Source organism: Grammomys surdaster, unplaced genomic scaffold (assembly GCF_004785775.1).
Source record: "Grammomys surdaster isolate TR1022 unplaced genomic scaffold, NIH_TR_1.0 125076, whole genome shotgun sequence".
In the NCBI taxonomy this organism is placed as follows: Eukaryota; Metazoa; Chordata; class Mammalia; order Rodentia; family Muridae; genus Grammomys; species Grammomys surdaster.
In genome coordinates, this window is record NW_021619980.1 from 33750 (window position 1) to 56502 (window position 22753).

Below are 22753 nucleotides of genomic sequence, written 5' to 3' on the forward strand. Positions count from 1 at the left end.
TTGTTTTGTTTTGTTTTGTTTTGTTTTGTTTTGTTTTGTTTTGTTTTGTTTTTTGAGACAGGGTTTCTCTTTGTAGCCCTGGCTGTCCTGGAACTCACTCTGTAGACCAGGCTGGCCTCGAACTCAGAAATCCGCCTGCCTCTGCCTCCCAAGTGCTGGGATTAAAGGCATGTGCCACCACTGCCCGGTGAAACTGGTCTTCTGTGTGATAAATCATTCATTCATACATACATACATACATACATACATACATACATACATACATACATACATTTGGTGCCACTCCCTGAGTCATCAAGCTCTCAGTTTTGGCTTTTATTCTATTACTGTTTTGAGATCGAAGCGGGTATCTCATTCTAGTGTAGGCTAGCTTTGAACTCAAGGAAAATTTTCAGTTTCATAAGTGTTGGTATGATAGGCATGAGCTGTTAAGTCTAGCTTCACTGTTGGTTTTAAGCCTTTTGGGGGCGGGGGAGGGAGTGAGGGGCATGCTGAATGCCTCAGTTAAAGTACCTGCTGTCAAGCCTAATGACCTTAGTTTTGATCCCTGGGTTCCACATGGTGCAAGGAGAGAACCAGCTTCTGCAAGCTGTCTCCTTACCTCCATGATCATATTGGGGCACATATATTCCCTCCCCCTACTCCCAACAATAAATTTTAAAAAATCACTGGAAAGATCAAAATGTTAACAAGGGAAAAAACAAAACAGTGTCTCAGTTAACCTCAGGTTTTTTGAAAGGATTTCGGAATCTCAGGAGTCCTGGGACCACATTTTGAAAGCACTAGTGTAGTTCAGGCATAAAGGTTGTTAAGAGTTTGGACTCTGAATGGTGATAATAGATAAAACGATGTGACAAGAACACTGCTTCAGATCTGGGCATGGTGGTCCACACTGTTGGTCTTAGCATTCAGGAGTCAGAAGCAGGTGAGTCTCTGTGAGTTTGTCTTCAAATCCTGGTCTATAAATAGAGTTCCAGGACAGTCAGGGCTGTTACACAGAGAAATCCTGTCTTGAAAAACTGAAAAGATAAAAAAGAAAAGAACAATGCTTCTATTTAAAACTTGTATTGGGCCGGCCGGGCGGTGGTGGCGCGCACGCCTTTAATCCCAGCACTTGGGAGGCAGAGGCAGGTGGATTTCTGAGTTCGAGGCCAGCCTGGTCTACAGAGTGAGTTCCAGGACAGCCAGGGCTACACAGAGAAACCCTGTCTCGAAAGAAAAAAAACAACAACAACAAAAAAAAACTTGTATTGGGAATTGAACCTAAGACCTTGAGCATGCTAGGCAAGCACACACTGAACTTTCACTTCTACCCCTCCTTCATTTTTTTGAGTTAGGATCTCAGTAAGTTGACCATACTCAACTCTAGCCTGGACAGGCCTGCCTCAGCCTCCTGGGTAGCTGAGTTTACAGACTTGTGCCCAGGCCCCGATGTGATGCTGTGTTGCTATAGCTGTCTGAATAGTTGATAGTGATAAAAGCAGAGGTAGCAGTAAGCGGCCAGCCCAAAGGGTAAATCACTTGAGTGGGAACTTAAGAGTGGGTTTTCAGGAGGCAACTAGGCATGTAGTTCTGAAGCTTAGAGCTAAGACCAATCTGGTCTACAGAAAATATTTTTGGATTATTGGTGGAGTCGAATGGGTTAGATCATGCAAGAGTGTGTTTGTAAGGTGGTAGATAAATATGATCGAAGCCACAGGAGCAGCTAGGACCTCTAGGGAAAGCCTAAATAAGAACTGCTAAATTTAAAGATTGGTTAAGGAGTTGATTACATCTACAGTGGTTTCCTAACATATTGATGTCAAATAGACCCGCATAATACCTGTAATACAGGCTGGTTGTATGAAACTGAGATCTAGTGGAACCTGAATCTTTTTTTTTTTAATACTTTTTTAAAAGATTTATTTGTTTATTTATTTATTTATTTATTTATTTAATGTATATGAGTACACTGTAGCTGTCTTCAGAAACATCAGAAGAGGGCACCGGATCCCGTTACAGATGGTTGTGAGCCACCATGTGGGTGCTGGGAATTGAACTCAGGACTTGTGGAAGAGCAGTCAGTGCTCTTAATCACTGAGCCATCGAACCTGAATCTTTAAAATGGGCAGTAAGCAGGTCTACTCTTTGCTCTAAAGCAGTGGTTTTCAATCTTCCTAGTCTTCCCTTTAACACAGCTTCTCATGTTGTGGTGACCTCCAATCATAAAATTATTTTTTTGCTATTTCATAACTATAATTTGGTACTATTATGAATTTAAGTATTTTTAGGGATAGAAGTTTGCTAAAGGGCTCATGACGTACAGGTTGAGAACCACTACTACAAAGGGAAGTCACAGCCATCTTCATGAGTGTAGCTTGAAACAAAGAGAACTAGTGGCTCTTGGCAAATCATTTAGAAAGCATAGAAAATTGTCTTTAAATGACATGCTAGGGAGAAAATTGCAGAGAGCTAAGATGTGTGAGTCAGTTGTTTCTTGGAGGAAATTGTTAACTTTGACTTGCTGAGAGGCTATTAGAACTCTTAACTAGGTATAGTAGGTATGATGTCAAAGACAAAAATGAGTACTAGGGAGAATATGGAGATACAGAAACTGCATTCATTACTTATGGGAATACAAAAGGATATCACTATTTAGAAAACTAGTTGGACTGTTTCTTAAAACGTTAGGGGTTTGGGAATGTAGCTCAGTGGTAGCATATTTGCTTAGTACATAGAAGTACCAGGTTTCAACCCTCTTTAGCACCAGTAAATGAATGAACAAATGGTTAAGCATAAATTTATTGTGTGATCTAACTATTGTATATACATATTATTCTTTTAAAAAATATTTATGTTTTAATTATTATTTTATGTTTTTGGGTATTTCGCCTACTTGTATGTCTGTGCACCATGTGTGTGCCTGGTGCCTGTGAAGGCCAGAGGAGGGTGTTGATCCCCTGGAGTTGGAGTCACAGACAGTCATGAATTACAGACTGGGTGCTAGGAGTTGAACTCAGTACTCTTAACTGCCAAGCCCTGTACATAGTATTCTTATCTATCTACCCAAGAAAAATCAAAGTGTGTAATATTAGGAAGTATTGTTCACAGAGGTAAAAATTGTATGACTTAAATAATTATCCTCCAGTTGGTAAACTAAAGCACAATTTGGTGTGTAATGTAATTTAATAAAAGAAAATTAACTGTTAGAGATATATAATATAGTAGGGATGAACTGTAAAAGCAAGTTCAATGAAAAGAAAGGAAGGCAGACACAAAAGATGTTTTTGTATTATTCCATCTGTCTAGAAAAGATGAAGACTAGAAATACTTGTCGGGGTCCTGGGGTTGGAGAGACAGGTATGAGGATTAACACTAAACAGGCATGAGGAAAGTTTATGGAATTGTTCTAAAACTCATTAATGATGCTAATTGTAAAACTTGTCACATTGGCTGAAAAATTTTAATTGCTCACTTGGAAAGGGTAAAGAATATAAGATATGGAAAATAAGTCTCAATTTTGTTTAAATTAGCAATTCTTGAATTAAAGAAGTGATGCAGACAACTGAAAATGCTGAAAAGCTAAGTGTTATGTGACTTTTCCTTGGGAAACTTAAACAAATGCCTCTTCACTCCAGATAGGGTACTGGCCACAGACCAGAGAGACAGTTCTACTCCAGTTAGGTTTGGTGAACCAGGGGGTTATTTGAGTTACAGGGACAGGGATGCTCATAAAAGCTGCTGAAGTGCCTCCTGTCTTCCAGCAATTGTTTACTGCTTATAGGAAGGGTCTTTGTTCCCTTCCTAAGTCTTCTGAGCCTCTTTCCAGGAGAGAATGTTTCATTCATTATGAAGGCTACAGCTACATAATACTTTTATCTCTTCCTCCTGCTCTTGCATTCTTTCCAGTCTCTCTGTAGCAATATTTCCTGGTCTTAGGTGGAGATGGAGGGTGTAATGTGGATGTCTCATTTTCTCCTATTTATAGCTTAGCATTGGGCCACTATGCTATAGGAATAGTCACTTACTCTTGGCAATTTGACTGGTTGAGTCCCTACAGTAACCACCACCTACTGCAAAAAATTTAAAAGGATTCCCTCTGTAACTGACAGAAGTAGTAAATACAAATGTCTAGGGGGCAGTTTACAGGCACAGAACATCTGTTTTTAAAACAGTAGCAGCAGCCTTCCTACCAGAGCTTATGGCCTCTTAGCCACAGGTCCTGGCTTACAGACCAAACATAGGCCCTTGCTTATGGAGTGGGCTTTAAATCAAATCAGAAATCAGTGCCACTATTTACTAGTGACATATTCATTGAACAGTGGTCAGAGTCCATGCCCAAGCGGGTATGTCAGTGACAGTTTTGTCCATTTCTGGCATGTAACCAGTAGCTGTGGTAGTAGCTTTTATGGCTTGGGCTTGGCTGACCAGCACTTTATAGGGAGGTAACTTGCCCTTGACATGTTTGTATATAATAATGGTTTCTGGATATCTCTTCCCCCACCCCCAATCCTCATAGGGTTTCTTCAAACTCTAACTGCTGATTTACTGTTCTTCCCAATGTTTTTCCAAAACTATAAGGTGCTTAGCATTATGTAATTTTATATGTGTGTGTGTGTGTTATGTATATTATACACACACACATACATACACAAGTATAATCAGACGATGGACAGGATCTCTTAAGGCCTACCTGTATCTTTCCAAAAAAATGACAGTTTGCCTCTAGCTTCTGCATTGTGGATGAGAGCCAACTTGTCTGGCTTTCTGTAATCCAGTTATTCTTCATTAGCCATGTGCTTTTACATCTTGGGATGTTGTCATTGGGTTACTACATCTCCCCATACCTCATGAACTAGATGATGTTGGGTTTTGCTGTTCGTCCTGCCCAAGGAAATGGAGCTTAGTCTTTCTGCCAGAGTTGAACCCTCAAGCAGTCTCCCTTCCCCAGTATACTCTACAGTCAACTTAAGCAATTGAAGTACGCTCAGGGTATGGAGAATAACTACCCACCCTTAAGATGAACGTTGTTTTCTCATGGGTACCCCTACCCCTTGATGAATTGTTGCTCTGGTTTTAAAGTCTTCCAGAGGCTTACAAGCACTGTTTGGTTTCTTGTTAGATTTTTCCCCTAGGAATACCAGCTCTGTTCAAAGCTGGGCCTCGAGAGGCCCCTTTATCTGCTTTATCCTTCTTTATCATCCCTTGATTTCTTTAGCACTTTATAAACCTAATTTGTGTGTCTAAGTCATTAATGTTCTCTAGAGCCCCTTCTATTTCCTAAAGACTACATCTTACTATAGAACTCAGCAAAGCCACTGAAACTTCATTTTCCTAACTATCTGTGTGCACAATTTTATCAGGCCTAGAGAGCTGAACATCATACACTGCCACTCAGAAGTCTAGTTCTTATAGTAATGGCTGTCCTTTCTTTATTGCTTCCAGGGGCTCTTACACATGAGACTGACATATCACAGTGTATTAATAAATACCTTTCATGGTTTATATTAGTAAATCCACTGGAGATTGATTTTCCTTATTGTCTTAGTTTGGGTTTTATTGCTGTGGAGAGACACCATGACCATGGCAACTTTTATAAAGGAAAACATTTAATTGGGACTAGCTTACAATTTAAGAGGTTTCGTTCATTATCATGGACTCAATATGGGAAACAGGCAGACATGGTGCTGGAGAAGGAGATGAGAGTTCTATATCTTGATCTGAAGGCAGCAGTAGACTGTGTGCCACCTTGGGTGTATAGCTTGAGCATAGGAGACCTCAAAGCCCACCCCTACAGTGACACACTTACTTGAACAAGACCACACCTACTCTTAACAGTGCCACATGTTCTAATAGTGCTACTTCCTATGTGCCAGGCATTCATGTACATGAGTCTGTGGAGGCCAAACCTATTCAAACCACTGCATTTCTGTTAGAACCTCGGATTATGCAGCTTCTGTTTCAAGATGCGTAGTTTTGTTACTCAGCTACTTTGCCTCTATGGCACTCACGTTGCCACCACCCACATCCATGTCCCACAGCCTCAAAAGCCAGGCTGTGAGCAATTCTTTCATTTGCTTAAAAAGTCTTTCTTAACTACTAAACCATCTCTCCAGCTCCTAAAAAGTCTTTCTTAGTTCAAGGAAGCTCATAGACTTAAGTATTCCCTGGTTATATAGTTTCCTTTACTGGGCCATTAGTAAGGCCACTGTCTGTCTATCGAATCATGGCTTTTCCTTCCTCTAAAGGTCAGTCAGACCTAAGGGGTATCTTTTATTAATTTCTGTCTCATTCTCTTCCTCCCCACTGTCAGATTGGTTCTTCCCATGGGTTCCAAGTCTTCGGATCCCAGAAAGGGTTTTTTTTGTAGCACAGATCTTAATTATATTCTGCTTCCCTTATGCTTCTTGCCAGCTATAAGGAATGGCATGCCATCCTCTCATCTTCTCTTTTTTTCTTCCCTTTTTTCATCTTCCTTTCAAGTCTGGCTAATGTGGAGAATACTATCTATATGTTTTTTTTTTTTCTAGTTAAAATAGTAAATGGTCAAGTTCTTTCATGCAGACAGTTGAGCTTGAGGTATGAAGCCCCTACAACTGCAACAATCTGCTTTTGTTCACATTTCAGTATGAGCTATTTTCAGGGACTGCAATATATTTTGTAACTGATCATCCATTTGAGGTTATCCCTGTACTTTTCAGACCATATTTATCAAAGAGGCATACTCTTCTCATAACATGTAGAGAAGGCTAGCCATCTTGGAACCTTCACCAGGTATGCCTCAGGTTCAGCCTGCTTTGCTTTGGTTGTGTGTCTCATCAACCAATCGATCGAGTGTGGTGAGCCTCATACGCTTCCTCGTTCTTCCAAGCTTCACTTCCCCGCAAGGAGGTAGTGTTTCAACTTGGAGAAAACTTAGCGTCAGAGTTGGTGTTTTAGACAGGATGAAAGAACAAAGGAGTCTGAGAGGAGGAAGTTTTCTATGTCCTTACCCATAATCAGTATGTCTGGTTTCCAGGTCTATACTCCTGATGGGATAATCAAGGAACCTGTCATCTTCCCTACACCCCTTTTCTTAGCAGCACTGCATCTAGACTCCAGTTGAGTGAGAACTGGTTACACTGTCCCTATCAGCCAGTGCCCTGAGTCTCTTTACCCTTCCACCTGTGTTGGAAGCTACTTTCTAGTCTTCATATTTTTGTTTATATTTGTTTTATAGAACATGTCTTTCACAAACTTCTTAAGAAAGGAAGATACCAAGGGAATAAAATGAATGTATATAAATTTCAGGACTGAAAATAATTTTGACTTGGAATTTTGAAGCTGTGCTTCATAGTTGTCCAGCTTCTACTGTACCCACTTAGAAAGCTCTAGGTGGTCCGGGTGCTTGGTCTGCTTAGTCCTTAACCAGATTTCTGTATACACTTCATACTGTTCAAAATTATGTAGGTTTGGCGCCTTCCTTTTGGCTCTTGTGGATTATAAACATTACATTTTTGTTTTGTTTGTTTTTTATTTTTGTGTTTTCAAGGCTGGGTTTCTCTCTGTAGCCCAGGCTGTCTTGGAACTCACTCTGTAAACCAGGCTGGCCTCATAGAGGCCTGCCTCTGCCTCCCAAGTACTGGGATTAAAAGCCTGTGCTACCATGCCTGGCCCAACATTGCAATTAAAGAAAAAAAAGTATCTATGTGTTTATTTCCTGTGCGTAGTGGTATTTGAGGGAGTAGTGTCTCCCTATAGGCTCAGTTACTTGAACACTCAGTTCCCAGTTTTACCACTGTTTAGGGAAGTGGTGCAGCATTGCTGGAGGAAGTGTGTCACTAGAGTCATTACTGACAGGATGAGAGTGCTTTACCCTCCTTCCAGGTCACTCTGTGTGAGTGGTGCTTCCATCTTAAAGTGTAACAGGCGTTCTAATCTTATTCTGTTGCTTTGACAACTGCCATGCCTGAAAGTAACTTAGGGAAGGAAAGGTTTGTTTCATCTTACACAGCCCATAGTTTAGGATGGGAACTCAGGCAGGAACTTGAAGCAATGCTGTGGAGGACCATGGCTTTCTGGCATGTTCTCTGGCTCACTGTCTTCTCCAGCCCAAGACTGACTGTCCACAGTGACCTGGATCCTCCTACACCAATTGGTAATCAGACAATCCCCAATATGCATGCCCACGGGCTAACCTGATCTAGGCAGTACCTCAACTGATCACCCCAGGCTGTGTCAAATTCCCAATTGAGACATAACCGGGACAATAGGGTTGTCTTCATTACTGTATCAATATTCCATGCTTTTCAATATGTATTTATACTGTTGTACTTTTTACGGTGTGTAGACATAACTTCTTGTTTATAGTAATATTTTATCTTGAATCAGATATTCTGCCTTATTCAATACGGGTCCTATTGGAAGCTGCTGTACGAAATTGTGATGGCTTTTTAATGAAAAAGGAAGATGTTATGAACATTTTGGACTGGAAAACCAAACAGAGCAATGTTGAAGTGCCCTTTTTCCCCGCCCGTGTTGTTCTTCAAGATTTCACGTGAGTGACAGCATCATTTTACATTACTTATATTGACAGTGCAATAGTCTCTAACTTGATGGCCTTGTTCCCACATGTGGAGTCCCCAGTATGGGATGACTTGGTTAAAAATCTAAAGTTACCATTCATTCTTCCACATATATTGCCTTCCATCACAGAATAAAATCCAGATTCTTTACAGTATCCTAAAAGACTGACCCTTCTTGTTCTGCTGGCTGTTTATGAGATATTAATGAATGTTGGAAGAGAGCACCCCCTCATCCACTCATAACCATACAAGCCTTATGTGCCACTGACCACTAATGTATGGCATCTCCAATATGTTGCTGCTTAGTACATATGTTACTGTTCTGTAATCAGTACTGTGTCCTATTTGCCTTATATCTTTGGTATGAAGAATATTGAAGTCATATGGTACATGTTTGTCTAAAATACAGACACAGTCACACACTCTCTCGGATGAATGTACAATGGGAAAGGCTGTTATGAATAGCCTTTTGAGATCTGCAAGGACTGTGGGAGAAGGACCTAGAGGAGGATTTGCACAGCCAATTCTGGTGTTCATTTATACCTCCAAAAAATCATTTCTTCTATTGTTTTTGGCAGTTCTACTCCTGACCACTGAAGTTCTTGGATACTATTTAGTGTTAATTTTTACAAAACCGGGAGTACATCTAACTATATCATTATCAAAATAATCAAAAATAAAAAAGAAATAGTTTTTTAAGAATGGAAGCAAGTGAGTATTAAGAAATTAGACCTATAACTTGACTGTTCTTTATTTTTTAGTGGAATACCAGCAATGGTGGATTTTGCTGCTATGAGGGAGGCAGTGAAAACTCTTGGAGGTGATCCTACGAAAGTCCATCCTGTCTGTCCAACAGATCTCACAGTTGACCACTCTTTACAGATTGACTTCAGTAAATGGTACTGCAATACAGACGTGTATGAGGACATAGCACTCGTTAACTGGAAGTGGGTAGTGTGGATGTAGGGATAGCGCTTCTGGCCAGAGTAAAGCCTGTTGTGCTTTACTGACTAGCACATTAAAGAAAAACCAGAGGAACTCGTGGATTGCTGTAATTTTCTGTACTTATTTTGAGTTTAATGCTCCTTTCATATTTGTGTATTTCTGTTACTGTGTTTGATAGAAGTAGGCTTATAACTTGCCTTTTGGAATGAATATCTGAATTAAGTTCTCTCTCCCTCTCTCTCTTGAGTCAGGATATTGCTGTTTAGCTGTGATTGGTCTTGAACCTATTTATAAACTACCTCTTCTTCCCAGGGCTGGGATTACAGGTGTGCACCATCACAGTGGCTTCAGTTCTGTTTTGATTTTTTAGTTTACTTACCTTTTAGAGCAAATCTAACGATTTGTCTCTAACTACTTATTGGAAATGCTGAGTCCGTTAAAGCTTTGCTCTCCTTCCACTGACAAAGGGCAGACTAGATCAGCTTTCTGGTCTCTGCCGTTTGTCTTCATTTTCACTCCATAGAGTTGTGGAATGATTTTTTTTTAAGGTTTATTTTTATTTTATATATGTGAATACACTGTAGCTGTCTTCAAACACACCAAAAGAGGGCATCAGATCTCATTACAGATGGTTGTGAGCCACCATGTGGTTGCTGGGAATTGAACTCAGTACCTCAGGAAGAGCAGTCAGTGCCCTTAACCACTGAGCCATCTCTCCAGAGTTGTGGAATGATAGTTGGAATTTATCTTAACTCTTGAGAGAGTCAATACCATTTTTTTTTAAATATCTATGTTCTTTAAGTTATTACGTTGAAAAAAAAGTGTAGTTTACTTTCTCAAAAGTTTTCACATTGGTATGGAGCATGTAAAATAATACCAGATCTGGCTTTAATCATGACACTCAGGAGGCAGAGACAGGGTGGATCTGAATTCAAGACCAGCCTGCTCTACATAAGGTATTCAGGTCAGCCAAGCCTACATAGTGAGATTCTATCTAAAAATTTAAAATATTTATCAAACTCATCTTTCCTTCTTTTGCATATCACATTAAAAGAAATTCACGTCTATGGGGTGGCAGAGAGGTGTGTGATTACATGGGGTATTTAGGATTATGTTTTCACTCTCCTGAGTAAAAACTACTTCAATTTGGGGTGGTTGAGAGAGTTGAGACAGTATGTCATTGTGTGGCCAAGGTTAGCCTTGTTCCTGTCAGTCCTCGTGACTTCCAAGCACTGGGATTGCAGTGACTGCCACTGTCCAACTTTATGGAAGTTGAGCAGCTTTCACTTCCAGATAGTCTTGATGATGTGAATTGTTTTTAAGTTAAAGTTTTTGTCACTTGTAAATTATTACTTTGTTTCCTTTTTGAAATAATAGTGCAATACAGAATGCACCAAATCCTGGAGGTGGTGACCCACAGAAAGCAGGAAAGCTCTCGCCACTTAAAGTGCAGCCTAAGAAGCTTCTCTGTCGAGGCCAGACTGCCTGCCGGGGAGCGTGTGATGCTGGAGAACTAAGCCGGAACTCAGGAACATTTTCCTCACAGATTGAGAATACTCCTGTCCTGTGTCCTTTTCATTTGCAACCAGTGCCTGAGTATGACATTATTTCTGTTAATAGTTTCAGTCCCAGATTATTTTTCAATTAAGAAAATCACATTTTCTGATTACTGTTGTATTACTTTCACAGCTACATTCTAATATGCCTTCTATATCGAGGCTGTCCTGGAATGCTAGATACTCTTCCTGCCGCAGCCTTCCAGGTGTTGTCATTAAAAATGTGTGCCACCATTCTTGCCTGCTATAAAGTTAGAAAGCTTTGCCCTCTTGCTCAGTTATCAGCTTTTTAAAAATTTTAGTAAACAGAACTGGAGAGATGGTTTGATAGTTAACAGTACTTCTTCCTCTTGCAGAGGACTGGGATTTAATTCCCAGAGTCCATGGCGGCTCACCACAGTCTCCTCTGCAGGCTCATGAACGTATGTGGGGCACAGACATATATTCATGCACATACACAGAAAAGTTAAATAAAAACATGTAGTAGATAAATACACTTTTGTTTTAAGATGTATTTAATATTTAAAGTTTTAAATTGCTAAGAAAAGTATTCACACATCTGCATGATAAATGCCAAATGATACAGTAAGTTTGTCTTTGAATTGAGTCTTTGAAGTTCTATTTCTAAAATCTTTGCTTAGTATTTCTATAAGACTTTAGATTATAGTGATAACCTATGCCCTTCCTAGGGATTAAATATAAAATGTACCCCGACAATTTTGTTATACAGCTCCAACAGTTTTATGAAATAACTCCGTATTCTTTTGTTTTGTTTTGTTTTTGTTTTGTTTTGTTTTGTTTTGTTTTGTTTTGTTTTCGAGACAGGGTTTCTCTGTGTAGCTCTGCCTGTCCTGGAACTCACTCTGTAGACCAGGCTGGCCTCGAACTCAGAAATCCGTCTGCCTCTGTCTCCCGAGTGCTGGGATTAAAGGCGTGCGCCATCACTGCCCGGCTAGTAACTCCTTACTCTTAATAACCATTTTTCCTGATTATTAAGTGTGTGTTGACTTGGGAGAGCAGCATATATACAAAGTAACATTCTGATAATACTTACTGACTCAGAATGACTAAGAAAACTTATTTATTTAATATATAATATGCATTTACCTGCATGAGTTTCAATGCCCAATGTATATGCAGGAACTCTCAGAAGCCAGAAGAGGGTACCAGACAGATTTCCTAGAACTGTAGTTTCAGATGGTTGTGAGATGCCATGTAGGTGCTGAGAACTTAACCTGGGACCATTGCAAGAGTTAGATCGTTGGAAGTTGACTGTCTGGCCCCTGGCAGCAGTCTAATTTTGAAAGCATGTTATAATCTAACACACAAAAGACATTTTGTAGCACCAAGTGCTGTGAGCTAATAGTAGTGACTTTAGAATACTGTTCTCTAAGGGTGGGGTAAAGCCTCTACAATATGTTGTGGCTACAAAATTCACTTGCTGTGAATTATTAAAATAAGCTTTGCTTTTTAAAAAGTTCACAAAGAATTATAATTTTTAGAACCCAGGTTACATACAATTATTAACTTCTATTGATAACTCTAGAAAAGTCACCAGCTGTTAGGTGAAGTAAATAACTTAGGCAGTTTTAAATACTAAGTTTCTGTAAGCTGTATTTATAACCCACATAATCTACTTAAACATGAAGCAGAGGTTTCCGTTTTCAGTGAGTTGAACAAAAGACTTTGTGAAGAGGTCTCTGTAAATTATAAGGCGATGTTCAGTATGTCAGTGGTGTTCATTCCCTTGTTTTACGTGGTACAAGAACCACAGGGGTGAAAGTGCAACTCACTGATGAAAGAAACTCACTGTCCCTTTCCTTCCAGCACGGCTTGCTTACCTCCATTGTGGTCTGACTGGCTTCCCACAGCAGACTGAGCACTCAGTGGATGCTGACTTGTTATACTCAGTAAAATAATAGTTCTGTATTTGTCTTGCATGCTGTGTAAGGCAGAAATAGCTTTCTTGATGAGAAAGAAAATACTTCTGAAAAAAAAAAAAAACACCTGAGAAATTCTTACAGAGATTTTTTTTTTAATGTTGACAGTGAAGACTTGACACAAGACAAATGATTTTTTTTTAGTAATACATGTATTTAATACCAGCGTTTCATCCTTTTAGACCTGAGACAGTGTTAAAAAATCAAGAAGTAGAATTTGGCAGAAATCGAGAGAGGCTTCAATTTTTCAAGGTATGCATGATTTGTGGAATTCTTGATTAGCATTTATAAAATACTGATTCTGTAAAGTTTTTAGATTTAGACTTGTCATTAGCGAAAGCTTTATAGTCATGGGACTTTCTTGTACCAAATTATTGGAAACCTCATATTTGGCATATTTAACCAACAATAATAAATAATAATGAAATCAGTGGCTGTATTTTACATGAGCCATGGATAATCTCGTTCCTTGGCTTTCCTTAAATTTTAGAGCAGTTCCTGTCCTAGAGCTTGATAAATAGTTGAGAACGGCCTTGAACTAATCTCTCCTGCCTCCAGCTTCCTTACTGCTGGGATTATAGGTACACAGCTATGCCTAGCTTCATTTGGGTTTTAATGTGTATAATGCTCAGTATCTGTGTATTTTTAGTATTTCTTATAAACTTGGAGTTGGCTATATTTTAGTGTCAATTATTATTTGTATCTTGATTATGAATACAAAGTTACACAATGCACTAGTAACACCATGTCTCTTCAATCCAAACAAAATCTAGTGGAGCTCAGGAGCCTTTAAGAATGTGGCAGTCATCCCTCCTGGAACTGGAATGGCTCATCAAGTGAACTTAGAATATTTATCAAGAGTAGTTTTTGAAGAAACGGACCTACTCTTCCCAGACAGCGTAGTTGGCACAGATTCTCATATAACCATGGTGAATGGATTGGGGATTCTTGGGTGGGGTAAGTAAGTATATTTCATTTCTTTTTAAGAAGAGATACCAAAAACATCAGGGGACAGATAGCCTTTTTGAAGCAACAAACCAATTTAAGAGTTTGTATATTATATAGTAAAGGTGATTTATGAAAAAACATTTGCCCAGTGTCCTGACAGCACCACTCCAGGCCCATTATCCCTATTTCTGAAATGTCACTAATATTAATAGCTATTTAAGATTAAGCCCAGTTGCTTCTTGAAATCCCTAATCCTTCTCACCAATTTAAGAGTATCCTACTCTAATTTTTTTTTATAGAGTATTATAACTGTTGGGTTTTTTCCGTCTTGGATTCCATTTATTAGACTAAGGTAGATATAGATGTTTGTTGCTCATCGAATAGTGCGTAACATACTCAGAAAATACTCATTAAATTTAATATAAGGTTAAAATACGAGTTATCTTAATAATGTAAGTGGAGTCATCCTTTTAAAGAGGTTCAGGTTCAAGGTCCACAGTGAAAATATGTTCCTTGTAAGATGCTATGTAAGTCACACTCACGAAACATGGGAGATTTTTAAAGGCACATGGCTAATTTAAGTTGCGCTGATACACTTGTCCTTCTCAACAGGAGTTGGAGGCATTGAGACAGAGGCAGTTATGCTTGGTCTGCCAGTTACTCTTACTTTACCAGAGGTGGTTGGATGTGAGCTAACTGGGTCATCCAATGCTTTTGTTACATCCATAGATATTGTCCTCGGCATTACAAAGGTAAGCTCAAATTATGGTTGTTCCATGACTTACTTTTTGAACATCTTTATGTAAGTGGAGCAGCCCCACAAGAGATTTAAGGGGTTGGGAATTATGCCTCTATCCTTAGTTCTCACATTATTACCTGTTTCCTAAAGTCATAGTAACTATAACAAATGTAACATATAATATATACTTGGAACAACAAAAAAAAAAGATCATTGCGTACTTGTAACTTGTCAACACATTTATCAGAAAACCTCACTACAAGCTTATGAAGTAGTTACTATTGCAATTATTTTAATCCAAAATAAAATACGTGCAGCCTAATCATTTATCAGAGGAGGAGCACAGCTAAATACTAAGTAGTAGACTCAGGCTTCTGACCCAGGAGTCCATGCCCTTAACAGGTATTATTGCCTCAATAAATCACTTGACCGCATGGATATTTACAATGTTACTCTTCAGCTGGAGTGGGGAGTAGGAGAGTGGTGGTGCCTGCCTTTACTCCCAGGACTCTCCCAGCACACCCAAACTCTTTGTGGCATACACCAGCTTGGTCTGTAGAGTGAGTTCTAGGGCAGCAAGGCTACACAGAGAAACCCTGTCTCAAAAGAATAAAAGAATGTTAGGTTTACACTCGGGGTGGTAACACATTCCTTTAATCTCAGCACACAGGAGGCAGATCTCTGTGACTTGGAAGCTGGCTGGTCTGTTCTATATAGCAAGTTCCAGGACAGTTGGGACTACATAGAGAGACCCTGTCTTGTAAAACAACAAAATGTTATTAGAGTATTTAATTAAGAAGCCAAGTATGGTGGCACATGTCTATAATCCTAGCACTCAAGAGACTGAGACAGGAAGATCATGAGATAAGAGGCCATCCTCCAGAAAAGAATTTTGTTATGTGCATTTGCATGTGTATATCCATGTTCATGGATGTGCAAGTGCCGGTAGAGGGCATGCAACACTGTGTTCTGTTGATGCCTTTGTTTGGACACAGAATCTCTCACTGGCTTGGGCCTGGGTCTGAATCTCTTCAAGTTAGGCTGTGCTAGCTAGCTAGGGACCTGCCTGTCTGCCTTTCCAGCACTGTTGCCATGCTTGACATTTTGAACTAAGGTTCTGGATATCAAGGTGAGGCCCTGTGCTTAAGAACTTTTACTATTTTACCAACTGCTCTTTCTCTAGTCCCTACTCCCAGGGTTTTCTTTTTCTTTTTCTTTTTTTAAGGTTTGTTTGTTTATTTCTTTGTTTGTTTTCCATACATGAGTACACTGTAGCTGCTTCAGGCACCAGAAGAGGGCATCAGATCCCATTACAGATGGTTGTGAGCCACCATGTGGTTCCTGGGAATTGAACTAAGGACCTCTGGAAGGGCAGTCAGTGCTCTTAACTTTAGAGTCTTCTCTCTAGCCCAGCCCTGCCTCCACTTTTAAAAAGCCTTTTTTTATACTTATATATTTAAATTTTTTTGTATGTGTGCATGTATGCCGTGACTTATATTGGACACCCTGGACTATCTGGCCCTCCTCCCCAGTTTTTTCTTTAAAGAAAGTCTCTTTCAAAACCATGACTAGATAATGTTTTAAAACATGAATAGTAGAAATTTGATAGTGTCAGACTTTTCCACTGTTAGCTTTAACAGTATTTTGAGGTAGTATGTAGCTTTCTTGGAACTTGGGGGAAAAAACACTAGCTGCATATGCTCATAGTGAATAATGCGTTCTAACATTACAGCCCTAATTTTTCTATTTTTCACTAACTTTAAGTTCCATTTTTAAAAAATACTTGCACTTGAAACATGTTTCACACACAATTCCAATGTGGATTGCTTCTCTGCAGTTTTGGTTAAATTACTGGTGTGGTGACTGAAGCATCTCCACAAGGTGAAACAATCGTGCCAGTTCCTCAGTAGTAATAATGATTATTTTCCCTAGCTGGAAAAACTTGACATCATAGTAAGATGATTAATTCAGTACTTGGTAACAAAGATCACAAAGTTCAGTTGAAAAATGCACAGTTTACCCCTAGCAGAAGAAGTGTGTGCTATTTTGATTTTAAAGAAACTAGTTCTTTAGACATCCTAAAAACACACTGCTTTCAGATTTTTATGGCTGTTTTAACAGTATTACTATTTGTGTGGTTAGCAGGTTATCGTGAGATAATATTTATCCATTATATGTATTCATTGGATATATTTCTTCTCTGTTGAGGACCTGTTCTTTTTATGGTATTTTTAGGATTAACCATGTTATTTTCCCAGATACATATTATGACACTTCATTAACTTGATAAAGACAACACTTGGCCTAATCTATTTTTCCTTTCTTTTTCAAGTCTTTTAATTTTTGCATTATTATTTTAATTATGTATATGTCTGTATCCATGTATGCCTTTGTGGTCATGAATAAGATGCCCATACTGGCGAGGAAAGGGTCTCTGGCCCCTTTGGAGTTGGAGTTAAAAGACCATTGTGAGCCACCTAACATGGGTGCTGGGAGCCAAACTCAGGTACTCTGGAAAAGGAGTATATACTCTTAACCACTGAACCATTTCTCCAGCTCCCCCTATTTTTCTTTTTATCCTTAAAAACTAAGATCAGAAGCCTGGAGTCCAGTTCCAGGACATTCAACACCCTCGTCTGGCTACTACAGTCAGTGAGCACGAAAGTGGTGCATAAATATCCATGCAAACAAAAACATCAACACATGCAAAGTAAAAATAAGTAATTAAAACCCCAAAGATTAGCTGCTCGGTGGTGGTGCACGCCTTTAATCCCAGCACTTGGGAGGCAGAGGCAGGCGGATTTCTGAGTTCGAGAGTTCAAGGCTAGCCTGGTCTACAGAGTGAGTTCCAGGACAGCCAGGGATACACAGAGAAACCCTGTCTCGAAAAACCAAAAAAACCAAAGACGAAAAGTTGTTTCAGTTACTTGGTAGGAATGAATGATTTTCAGAGGAATTTACTTTAAACCATGTATTAAATCTGACCAAACTGAATTTACCTAGAATAATGTTGCTATAAATATTTAAGTTAATACTGATAATTAGAGTTGTGTACACCAGCATATAATTTTAAATTCACTGTATAGTTTTTCTCATAAGTATATTATTTCTTAAACTACAGGATGCCAACAGTAGTTAGAACACAATTGTTTTATGTGCTATTAGGAAGCAAAGGGCTGCCAGCTATGTGGGCATTCTGATGAATCTAAGATAGTCTCTGGTTTCAAAGATATTATTATGAGGGTTGTTTTTTTCTTTTCTTTTTTTCTTTTTTCTTCTTCCTTTTTTCTTTTTTTTTTTTTGGTGCATTCGAGTGTTTGTTTTGTTGTTAACACAGAGTCTCATTATGTAGCTCTGGCTGTTGTGAAGATCTACCTGCGCTGCCTCCCAGATGCTGAGATTAACTGTGTGAGCCACTATGCCCTCCTCCTCCTCTTCTTCTGTCTCCTCTTCTTCCTCCTCCTCCTCCTTTTCTTAAAATACCAGTAAAACTAGAATGAATTTGTTTCATACAATAAAGGACCTTATCATTAGTATTGGTTAAAAATTTAACTTTATAGAAAAAAATCTGACTTTGGCTTTTCTAGAAATCCATGCTAATTTTACCATTGCTTCTACTGTGTTGTTTTTGCATATCTCTAAAAGCACCTCAGGCAAGTAGGCGTGGCTGGAAAGTTTGTTGAGTTCTTTGGAAGTGGAGTTTCACAATTATCTATTGTCGATAGAACTACCATAGCAAACATGTGTCCAGAATATGGTGCTATCCTCAGCTTTTTCCCTGTTGACAATGTGACACTACGACATTTAGAACATACAGGTAAGAGAATATAAAATGATTGCATTCCCACTGTAGCTGTTTGATAGTCCTTTACTATGTCATATATGCTATTGAATACTTATCAAACTGTTTTATTTTGAAAAAGTGACTCAATTGATGTCCCTAAAAAACGCCTTGAAACATAGTCCCTTGTGATCCACTGACAGCATGTTAAAGGAATTAATCCACTGATAATCTTGTCACCCTTTTCTTACAAGAACAACCCTCTTGCCTATCCTTAGTAGAGAGAGGTGCAAGCAAACGAGATCTTTTAGTGAGAAGCAGTGTAGGGTTGCAGGTTCAAGATCTTTGTGTAGCTTTATTGGCAAGGATCTTTGATCACCCTGATCACTATAGAAGCCACCCTCAGAATGATACTTCATATTTCATAAAACCTCTATTGTCTGAATAGTAAGTCTCCTTTCCATTCAGAAGAAACTGCTGTTGAGCTATTTACCCCTAATGAAAGATACATTTTGAGAGATAGAATCTGTGTTCTTCTGTTTGTGGGCATATTATTATGAGTGACTACATGAAACAGCCAATAAACAGTAGATTATATGATGCCCTTAAAATGCACAAAACAATACTTTTTTGAGAAGCCAGCACTAATGCTCTCGGGTGTGTCTTTATGAGCATTTCTCTCTTAACCCTGTCTGTGTTAAACTGAACCCCAGCTTTATTGAACCCCAGCTCTGTTTCACCTCATTATTTACATTCTTGCCTGAGTTAAGACACTGGTGACGTTTTTTTTTTTTTAACTGTATAGCAAACTAGCCTAAAATTGAATGGTTTACAAAACAGTAGTAGGGCTGTTTAGCTCTGGTAGAGCACTTGCTGGTAGGACCACAAGGTCCTGACCAATCAAAAACAAACCCAATAATAATCATTTATTGCCTCATGGTTTCAGTGGGTCAGTGATTTCTGACAGGGCACAGCAGGAAGAGCTTGTTGCTGCTTTGTGTCTAGGGCCTCAACTGCACAATTCACAAGCTAGGATCTGGAATTCTGAAGAGTACTCACATGAATGTCAGCTGTGGACTCAGGGTTGTCAACACATCCACTCATATATGCCTAGTGTGGTGTGTCCGTGTGCTTTCCTCATGCAGATAGGACTGGTAAGTGGTGTCTGTCGAGGGTAAGCAGAACAAGAGACAAGTGCAAGTCAAGGGTGCATGAGTGAGTGGACTTCGTTTACCACTGCAGCTTCGCATGGCTGTCGTCAAGATCTTGGAATTCTTTACTACATTTTATTTTGCTGTTCCTCTTTTTTAGGTTTTGACAAAACCAAACTTGAGTTCATGGAAAAATACCTTAAAGCTGTGAAATTGTTTAGAAATGATGAGAATTCTTCAGAACCTGAATATTCTCAGGTATTTGCAAGTAACTCACCTAGGAGTGAATAGAAGGATAAGTGCTTGTGCATATCCTTTTTATAAGCGTTTACTAATTAGGTAGCTTTGGGCAGTGTGCTCCCCAGAGGTCTTAGATTAAATGCAAATTTGTAGAGCAGTTCCTGCAATGTAATTTGTGCTTAATGAGTGATAGCTGTTAATAAGAAGGTCCATCTCTAACCCATTATTTTGATTTTATAATGACGTTTAGATAGATTCTGGTTGTAGTAAATTTTGCAATGTTTTGTAAAATCTACCATTTTGATTTATATTTAATTATGAGAGCAGGTACATACATGTGTCCAGGTGCCCACAGGGGCCAGGAGAGAACATCAGATCCCCTGGAGTTAAAGTTAACATGGGTGTTGGGAAAGAACTTGGATCCTCTAAAAGAGGAGTGTAGCCTCTTAACCACCGAACCATCTCTCCAACTCCTGGTCTGCCTTTTCATAAGTATTAAAATATCAACTCTAAATTTTAATTTTTTTCTGATTCAGGATGCAGCACTGTAATATTCCCACTGTTCCACAAATTGCAATTTTTATGATTTTCTGCATCTGGTTTATGATTATTTTGCATCGTTCTATTGTTATATGGTCTTAAATGTTCCAAGTACTTTACAATTCTTATCTATTGGATATTTTTGGTGCCATAGGTAGAATTCACATTCAGGAAAGTTGATATCAATTTGGTATAATTATGGTTTTGCTGTCCCACCTGTAGGGGGGCAGGGATTTTTTTTTTCACCCAGCTTTGTTTTTTTTTTTTAGCGTGTTTCTGTCTCATATAATTTAATTTAAATATTTACAGCCTTATGTTTCCCTTAAGCTAGAACACAATGATTTCCATGTAGGAAACTTTGTTTTGATGTTATGTTTCTAATTTGTAGAACTGAGATAGAGACAGAAAAGATGGCAGATAGAGAGGGAAGGAACAGAATATGAGAGAGTGCATTCAAAAGGTTGTTTTTAATAAGGTCAAATATGAAGCTGTTCTGCTGTCTCAGTCTCTTGAATGTTAGGATTATAGATGTAAGCTACCATAGCTGGCATTTTTTAGAAGAGTCTTGAAAGCCATAATAAAAGAAGTAGAAACCAAATTTACAAGATTCTGGAAAAATCTTTTAACTCTTTCCATTTTCTTTTCCCTTTGACTTCTATTGTCTATGATTTTGAAAAAAAAATGACTGGTAAAGTAAAATTGAATTGATTACTTCCTAGAAAATCCTAGCCAGAGGCTGGGATACATCTCAGTTGGTAGAGTGGTTACCATGCATAAAGCCTGGCTTCAGTCTCCAGTACTTAGTCACCTACAGTGAGGTGGAGACAGGAGAATCAGAAGTGCAGCTCCATCCTCAGCTCTCCGTAGTAAGTTTAAGGTCAGCCAGCACTGTAAAAGACCATGCTCACACAAATAAGTCCTAGCTGTGCCAAGGATAGTCGTTCATACTTGGAATCCCAGTACTCGGAAGCTGTAGCAGGAGGATTGTAAATTCAAAGCCAGTTTGGGCTACATAGTTTAAGGCCAACCTGGGCTGCTTAGGGTGCCCATGTTTGTTTTTAAAAACCTCTTTCACCGTGTAAACTGACAATAGTTGGAATAAAGCTAAAATCCATCAAGACATTGATTTCAAAAGAAACTTCTTGAGACTAGAGAGATGATTTAGTGGATAAAAGCATTTGCTGCTTTTCTCAGAGGACCTGGGTAGGTTTCCAGCAACCATTATGTCTCTGACCCCCTCTACTGGCCTTCACAGGTACTAGACATACGGTTTACATACATACAGTGCTGGCTAATAATCATATATATAAAATAAAACTAAATCTTTAAAAGAAAATTCCTTCAGTATTTATTTAGGTCAAAGACTAGGATCCATTGAATGTATTAAATATAGTAAGATTCTTCAGAATAGTCTTGGCTATGATGAGACCAATGAATCAGAATTATTAAATTTGCTGTACCTAACCACATAACATGCACAAAAGGAAATGCTAATGTTTAGAGAAATAAATAGCTAATTGGAAACAGATTTTAACAAAAATAATGACTTTTTAACCAAGAAATCAAAGCCATCTCATAGGAAACTAGCCAGTAAGATCCTCTGAAACCACACAGAGAATGGAAACCTGTCTCTGTTACATTCCCTGAGCATGCTCTGTTGACCAGGCATCACATACGAGGTGACAGGTTTACTAACCATTTACTTCGTGATCTAAGAGTCAGGCATGGCTGAGATTAGAACTCAGAGGCAGAGCTGATGGTTAGCAGAGGTTCTTGTGCAGGCTTCTGTTGTGACGATGGTTTTGGTTTTGTTGTTTTAGGGCAGCCTTATGTAGCCCAGGCTGGCTCACTATATAGTTGAGGATGGCTTTGAACTCATAGTCATCCTATCCTGTCTCTGTTTTTGAAGTAATTGGCTTTGAACTAATAATCATTCTGTTCTGCTTTTTGAAGTACAAGCAATATACTATCATCAACTCTGATGTTATGTGACACTCAGGGTAGAACCCAGGACCTCATGCGTGCTAGGCAAGCCCTCTAGCAACTAAGCTATATCTTCAGCCCTTGTATAGTATTTTTATGTAGAGAAAAAACATAGGAGAAACCATAGTTTTTACAAGTTGTATTAAAATAAATGTACTCATTCTGCTTATACAGTAATGTCTGCTTTTGTGTTTATTCTTGGAAATTCTGATCTCTTTTCGTCCTCCACTCTCTGTTTTTCCTAGGTGATACAGATTAATCTGAATTCAATAGTTGCATCGGTCAGTGGTCCAAAAAGGCCTCAGGATAGAGTTGCTGTAACAGATATGAAAAGTGATTTTCAGGCTTGCTTAAATGAAAAGGTAAGTTATTTTATTGTTACTTTTA

At 38.8% G+C, this 22753-nt stretch overlaps 1 protein-coding gene across 1 annotated transcript in view; it reads left to right on the top strand.

The window, feature by feature from the left end:
- The window catches only part of Ireb2 (iron responsive element binding protein 2), a 36895-nt gene that overhangs the window by 8925 nt on the left and 5217 nt on the right, over positions 1-22753 (top strand). The window contains exons 3-11 of the mRNA XM_028785017.1: positions 8350-8515; positions 9305-9442; positions 10866-11084; positions 13167-13236; positions 13758-13941; positions 14545-14684; positions 18317-18488; positions 19764-19861; positions 22612-22728. Of these exons, the coding sequence (XP_028640850.1) occupies positions 8350-8515; positions 9305-9442; positions 10866-11084; positions 13167-13236; positions 13758-13941; positions 14545-14684; positions 18317-18488; positions 19764-19861; positions 22612-22728 (1304 nt within the window). The remainder of the gene's footprint in view (positions 1-8349; positions 8516-9304; positions 9443-10865; positions 11085-13166; positions 13237-13757; positions 13942-14544; positions 14685-18316; positions 18489-19763; positions 19862-22611; positions 22729-22753) is intronic.